The sequence below is a fragment of the Malurus melanocephalus genome, unplaced genomic scaffold, assembly GCF_030028575.1.
Source record: "Malurus melanocephalus ecotype Western Australia unplaced genomic scaffold, MMel_1.1 scaffold_1580, whole genome shotgun sequence".
NCBI lineage: Eukaryota > Metazoa > Chordata > Aves > Passeriformes > Maluridae > Malurus > Malurus melanocephalus.
The window spans coordinates 1-7,629 of NW_026624812.1; the positions used below are offsets into that span (position 1 = coordinate 1).

The window sequence follows — 7,629 nt, forward strand, 5'->3', positions numbered from 1 at the left end:
GAAGCCGTTGGTGTCCAGCCCGTTTGTGGTTCCTGTTCTTGCTCTGCTGGAACCTGAACCTTGGGGTGGCATCCAAGGGCAGCGTTTGGACCTGGAATTTTGGGGTTAAACCAGGACAGGGGAAGGGATTCTGTGTCCTGGAGCTGTGCCTGTCAGGATAAAGGCACAAATGTGTACAAACTGTGGCACACCTGGGCAGGTGAGAGTGCCAAGCACACCCCACCCTGCTCCCACTTTACTCCAGAGACGCTCCTCGGTGTAACTCACACTGAATCCACCATGCTCTGTTAGCCTTTGGTGTATTTTTTGTTGGTTTTTCTTTTTTCATATCACGGGCAGAATTTTTTTTTAGGCCCTAAGAGCAGCACAAGCCGCACCTTGGGATTCCACAGTGACATTTCGATGTGCAGCCACACTTTGCACAGCGGAGCAAGCTGGGAGCAAGGGGAGGCAGCCTGAAACGGCGGTGAGTCAGTGCAGGGAGGAGGGCAGTTCACAAATGACTCATTTCAGCAGAAATTAGCGGCTCTTGAACTGGACAAAAGGAGCTCATTTGCTTGATAGCACAAAAATTAAGGCTTGGCANGCAGCCTGAAACGGCGGTGAGTCAGTGCAGGGAGGAGGGCAGTTCACAAATGACTCATTTCAGCAGAAATTAGCGGCTCTTGAACTGGACAAAAGGAGCTCATTTGCTTGATAGCACAAAAATTAAGGCTTGGCAGGCTGGGCGGGTTTAAGTATTTAGTGTGGGGTTTTTTTTTTTCAAATTATGGATTGAAACGTTATTTTTGGAAGTTAATTTAGCATAGTAAGGGTCTGGCACTGCTTCTCCTGAAGGGTTGAAAACAGAATTGGGAGGAGAAGGGAGATTATCAGAGACATTCCTGCTGCTCACAACAGCAGCGCTTATTTATACAACACTGAAGTTGGAAAATCACACATTCCCAAGGCTCTCCCTTCCCTTTCCCACGGGGTTCCCCCTTTTTTTCAGTGTGTCAGGACAAACTGCTCCGCGTTAAAAATAACCCAAAATTCCCCATCTTTTCACCTCATCAGGGTTTTTAATGTCATCAACTCCAGCGGGAGCAAAAAGCAGTGTTTGCTTTTGAATTAGGGACAGACAGGACACACCTATGAGACCACTGCGTTGTCACTTTGTTTTGTTTCAAACAAAACCGAATTATGTCGCAATTTTTACTCCCAGATTTCAGTCAGGAGCATTGCTGATGTCGGGAGATTTCTACAAAACACCCCGGAGGAAGAAAGAAGGCTGAGAAAACCCAACCAGCATCAGGTTTAGTTACCTGAAACACCACCCTAAGCTGGCCTGGCTGGAGATCTCTGTTTATCTGCGCAGGAGATCTGAACCGTCTGAGCACAGCTCAAGGTTTGCTCAGCTCCCAGCTCATGAGGAAAGCCAAACACGTGGGCTGCAGCGGCGGAAAGGTCACRGGAGGGAGAGGATGGAGCCACCAGGGCTTGTTGTGCTGGTGTTATTTACCCGGTTGGCTCCCAGCGCTTGAGTCCTGAGTCAAAATATCCCAGGTGGAACGGCCGCAGGGAGGAGAAAATAATATTCGCTCCATGCACTCAGGGTTTTGCATCTTCTGTGAAAATGTCAGGGAATTTAGGCTGAAAAATACCCAGGAATAAAAGCCCCGCTTCCCCACGCTTCCCATGCAAATATGCACATAGGCCTCTTTTGCTTAAAAATGGTATTTTTAACTCCATCCTTTTTTTTTTTTTTTCTTTCCCCTTGGATTCAGCTTGACAGTGTGTAACACACCACAGAAAAATGGTATGAGTCGAGTTGAGCTGCAGCACTTCAGCTGCAGCGCCTTTATTTATAAAACAACCAACCAAAAAAAAAAAAGAAATTATGAAATCATTGATTCAAAGGAATCAATAATAAATATTTGCTTTCCTCTGAGTTGTTCAGACACAGTACAAGTACACCAATCATAGCAGGTAGCAGAGATGGAAGCTGAGTTTAGCTGCTGAGAAACAAAAAGCTACATAACATGGTAGGCATTTAATCACACGAGTTATAGCTGGTATATGACAGTAAATGCTTTAATACACTATTTTACAAAGCAGAGTTTGGCTTATTCGCTTCCCTTTGTGCAAYTCCTGATCATCTGGAGCTTGGAAAATAGGATTCCCTTGGAATGATCCCTTCCTCCTGTTCCCTTTGAGTGGTGAATTCATTTCCCTGGGAGATCGCTGATCTGTGGGCTGGCAGCAGATACCTGGGCAGTACCTGGAAATTCCTGACAGGGCTTGGAAATTGCAGTTTAAAGGGACTGGAAACTGCAGGTTATCAGGGATTGGAAATTGCAAACTAACAGGGATTGGAAATTGCAAACTAATAGGGATTGGAAGTTGCAGGTTAACAGGGATTGGAAATTCTGGGTTAACCAGGATTGACAATTCCAAAGTAACAGGGACTGGACATTCCAGGTTAACAGGGATTGGAAATTGCAAACTAATAAGGATTGGAAATTGCAGGTTAACAGGGACTGGAAATTCTGGGTTAACCAGGACTGAATATTCCAAACTAGCAGGGATTGGAAATTCTGGGTTAACCAGGATTGGATATTCCAAACTAACAGGGATTGGAAATTCTGGGTTAACCAGGATTGGAAATTCCAAACTAACAGGGACTGGGCATTCCAGGTTAACAGGGATTGGAAATTGCAAAGTAACAGGGATTGGAAATTGCAGGTTAACAGGGATTGGAAATTCTGGGTTAACCMGGATTGGAAATTCCTAACTAACAGGGATTGGACACTCCAAGCTCACAGGGATTGGAGCAGCCAGGATCGATCACCCAGACCAGGCTCCAGCTCCTCTACCTGACCTTCCCCAAGGCTCCCAACCCTCTCAGCCCAAAGCACGAGTGATTTCTCTGCTTGGGGACAGCAGGAGAGGGCTGCCGGGGCTGCTGTGACCCGCAGCCCGTTCCCAAAGGCTCCGGGAAAACCTGTCGGGGTGAATTCTCTCCCCTCCAGGCTGCAGACAGAGGAGCTTCCTCTCTGCTAATTACCGGGCTGGGCTGGGACTCAAACCCGCCCCAGAGCCTTTGACTTTCCGCTGGGACCAGCTTAGCTGTTGGAACGGTCACACTGGGTTTGTGGAGGAGCTCCTGAGCGCTCAGGAACGGGAAAAATGCTCTGGGGTGGGTGCTTAAAGCGCTCTCGGGTGCTCAGGAGTGGAAAAAGYGCTCCTGGGTTTGTGTGCACAGAGTGAGGATGCTCAGGGGCAGCACAGAGGGACATGAAGCGCAGTGAGCAGCCASAGAAGAGCCACAAGCTGCTTTAGCTGTCCTGTTCCTGCTCTCAGGATTTTCCCGGCTCTGGAGCGCTTTGGAATGCCTGAGCCTTCGGGGTTTAGGAGAAAAGCAACTGCAGAGGAATCACAGACGCTGAGAGCTGCTGCTTCAAGCASAGCTGATCCAGGGATGAGCTCCTGGAAAACATCCAGGGGGAAATATCAGAGTATCCAATGATGCCGGAGTGAKTTTTGCCTTTTTTCTTTTATACATTTGTCACCTTCCCAGTACTTTTTCTTCCCCTTTTCCCCAGCTGGAAAACCAAACCCATTCCAGTGCTCCAAACCCCAAAGGGCACAAAGCCCCTATTCCATCATGGTTATTCCTGGAAACCAAGGTCTTTGATCCCCATTTTCATGAACAAATACAGCTGGAATTGAGGGTAGGGGCTGCAGAGAAGGGACTTGACCTGGAGGAAATCACATCACCCCTTGTCCTCTTAATTGGTGCTTTTATCAATTACTAATTTCCTAAAACCTATCAAACTGCATTCGCCCCTGTGGGGGCTTTTGTGGATATTCTTCCATGACTGCTCCAACAAAGCCCCACTTTTATCTCCCCTCCTGTACTAAAATCATCTCCAGTTTCATTTTGAGGCTGAAAAAGGCAAAACCAACACTAGGAGCTGCCATGGCAGTAGCAGCTTATCAAATACCTCATACCAGGTCTCTTTTATTTRAAATTGTGACTTGGGATTGATTTTCCTGCTCAGCATCAATAATTTGTCCTGCCAAGGGTTAAATCTGGGGTAGAGAAAGCAACTGGAATTTTGATACATCTGATGGAAATTTCTCTTCTCCTAGGAAGAGAAATACTCACACAGTGTAGGGCAGGTTTGAAAATTATTTCCCATTTGAAAGAAGCCCAAGCAGGGTTTGGCTTTGATCAGGTTTTCAAAGATCTCAAGTAAAGAAATTAGAATTCTGGGTCTCRGGCAGAAAAGGAGATTAATGACAGTTCTGCAGTGAGTTATAGATTTGTGGTTCTTCTGTGCTCATCCATCTTSTGTRGGCTCTTCCCTCAAATTGAAGAAAMCYTTCCYYCCYYMAAWKRRAAAAAAAAAAAAATACCCAAACASCCTCATTTTTYAACTAGCAAAACAGGATTCTAGAACCTACGAGCTSAGTGTCTTGTGTGTAGCAGTGGTCAGAGCCAAGTCCTTCAGAGGAAAACATCAATGACACAACTCTGCATCTGTCCCAGCCTCCCRTCCTTTCCTGACTTCATATTCCTCGGAAATGTTCATCACAACAAATATTTTTTTTTACATTTTTAAGTCTTGCTAAATGTTTCAGCCTCAGCTCCAGCACATGGCCTGGTGGGACAATGCACACAAAGATTTCCCCAGTGGAAGCAGCTTTTTGTGCTTGTTTACCTGTCCCAGGTGTGTTTTCCTCTGTCAGAGCATCCTTCAGGCCTTTCCTGGAGCTCACTCAGGAGTTCTGCTCATTCAGGCTGGGGAAAAACTTCCCACAAGGCTTCTCCAGCACAGCTCCCCCCAAACCTGGCCAATTCCCCACCAAGGGCTCTTCCCAGCGCTCCATCCAGGATTTTTGGTACATTGGTGCCCTCCCCGTGTGGGCACTGCCTCCCTGCTGGGTTCAGGGGGTTCAGGTTCCCTCTTCTCCCCTCGCTAAGGCTCATTTGGCACGGCCAGCCCTCCGTGGGGCTCCCGTGCCTTGGCAGTGCTGCCCACGAAAGCAGAGTCAGGCTCCTGGCCCTTCTCTGGGTGCATTTAAAGTTTATTCTGGCAATTAAAGCACCTCTGTTTTCTTGACAGAAAAGGTCCTTTTTCTTGAATACAGAGTTTAGTTCAGGCGCCTCAACATTGCATCTCTTGACCTTTTTTAAAGTAATCCTTTCATTTCCACTTCAGTTACAGCCTCTGGTATTCCACTGAATGCAGAAAATGTGAAGCACCTGGCAGTTCTGCCTCAAAATCTTCACTTAAGACAATGCATCTTGGAGAAAATTCTCCAAAACCAGTCCAAGAGACCTCTCCCTCCCCACGAAACCTCTCGGGAATATTATGCCTCTTGAAGTCTCTGTTGATCCCTTTTAAAAAATCCTGAGGTTTGGCTTCTTTTCACTTGCACAGCGCTTTGCTGTGGTAGTTTTGAAATGCTCAGTGCTCCATTTTCAACCAAAAAAAAAGAGAAAAATTAAAAAGAAGCTCCCTTTTCCCTCCAACATAYCTTTCTCCGATAAAAGAAAATTCCCCATCAGAACCTCAGTGCTGGAAGATGTCCAGAAAGAATTGAGTGGGAGGGCTTCTCGTGGTGYGAATAATCCCAAGTGATTACGATTAAGCTGACCAGGAAGAGAACTAGCTACCCTAACGATTCCTATGTGGCTGGTGGTGTGTGAAGTGGTTTTTTTGGGACGCTCCGTGGGCAGTCACACGGTTTGGAACGCCCGGCTCTGGGYGGGCACCATCACCGGCGTCGCTCCCATCTTCATCAGGTTGTTGTAGTCGACTCTCTTTGGCTCGGTTTCTTTCCTCTCCAGCTGCCGGTGGCTGTACTGGGGAGGGGTGAGGTGGGGAGTGGCTTCGGTGGACAAAGTCCGCTGGCTGCGGGAGGCACTGTTGGCTGTGGACCTGGTGGAGGAAGAGCCCGAGCGGGAGCTCCGTGAGCCGGAGGAGGAGGAGCTGGGCTTGACCAGGTGGGCTTTGGGTGCCTCAGCATCTTCCCTGCAAGCAGACGGGTAAATGGTAAAATATCTGACAGGTAAAATATCAGACAGGTAAAATACCAGACAGGTAAAATATCAGACAGGTAAAATATTGGACAGGTAAAATATCAGACAGGTAAAATATCGGACAGGTAAAATATCAGGTAAAATATCAGGTAAAATATCTGACAGGTAAAATATCGGGCAGGCAAAATATCGGACAGGTAAAATACCAGACAGGTAAAATATCGGACAGGTAAAATATCGGACAGGTAAAATCTCAGACAGGTAAAATATCAGACAGGTAAAATCTCAGACAGGTAAAATATCAGACAGACAAAATATCGGACAGGTAAAATATCAGACAGACAAAATATCGGACAGGCAAAATATTGAACAGGTAAAATATCAGACAGGTAAAATATCATTTTAGTGCTCTGCGTTGGTGCTGTAGCTGGAAATCTCCAGGGTGAAAGGAAGGAGAGGGAGATGTCTTTACAAACGAACTGTGGGGCTGCTGGTGGATAAAGCCAGGTACTGACAGGTGAAAGGAGAAATGGGAGGAACCAGAAATTGCAGAGGAATTCCACCCATTGACACAGACTGATACTGAGCCAAGGCAGGGCTAAATCTCTGGATTTAGGGAAAAAGAACAGAGACACAAAGAATAAAAAAAAGGGGAGGGGGGATGCACATTAGGTGGGGTCTATATCAGGGGATTTGGCGAGTCTGTACCTCCCCAATCCCTCAGCAATGGGGAAAGAGAGAGGGAAATGGGGCTGAGAAATTGGGATAAAAGAGGCTGCATCCTCCAGCAATTGGAAAGATTCCATGAAAATGTCCCGTGGCCTCTCCCATTATTCGAATAAAGTCACAGGACTTCTCTGTCTCCTTCTTGGACACCAACCTCTGATGTTTGGGGTTAATTTTCCTACCAAGGGTATATCCTGCAGGGGTTGTGCAAACTCCCTGCTCTGTAACTCGGTGGGTTCAACTCCCCATTGCCCCGCAGAGCTGTTGTGAATGGGTTTGGAACAAACACACGCTGCTCACAAACGGCTCGAGTGTCAGAGAGAGCTGCTGCTYTCTAACCCACAGCCCGAATGACGAACAGCCCGGCCTAAGCTGCCTAAAACCGGTTCCACCGCTTCAAATCACCCTGCGGGCAGTGGGAGAAGCGCAAGATCTGGGTCCGAGGAGAAAGAAAGAAAGAAAGGGGGAGGATGTAACAGCCAGGCGCGAAAAAAGCGCTACAACGGAAAAGGCAAGATGTGAATGCAAAAGRAACGGGAAAAGGGGGGAGAAATCAGCAGAGAGCGGCTTTGTGCTGAGAGCGATCAGCTGCTGAAGGGATTAGAGCGCGGAGATGTCACACGGGGCCAGGCAGCCGCGCAAACAGCACAAAGATGGATCAAGGGTTTGTTTCTTCGAGGGCGGCAGCGGCTCTGACTCGTTCCTGGAAATTGCTCTTTGCAGCGCTTTCCTTCCTGAGGAGCTGAGGCTGGGCTGGGCTGGGCTGGGCTGGGCTGGAGCCCAAGCGCTGCTCAGGGCAGGTCCGGCCCCAGGCAGGGAACAGATGAGCTGTGAGAACAGGAGGGAGCGTTCCTGGGGCTCCAGCTCCTCTC

The 7,629-nt window shown here is 47.8% G+C and overlaps 1 protein-coding gene across 1 annotated transcript in view; it reads right to left on the reverse strand.

Moving 5' to 3' along the window:
• Positions 1–4,391: 4,391 nt before the first annotated feature.
• Positions 4,392–7,629, reverse strand: part of CLMP (CXADR like membrane protein) — a gene marked incomplete at its 5' end in the record, with an annotated part of 20,126 nt that continues 16,888 nt past the window's right edge. The window contains one exon of the mRNA XM_057388115.1: positions 4,392–6,023. Coding sequence (XP_057244098.1) covers positions 5,729–6,023 — 295 coding nt within the window. The remainder of the gene's footprint in view (positions 6,024–7,629) is intronic.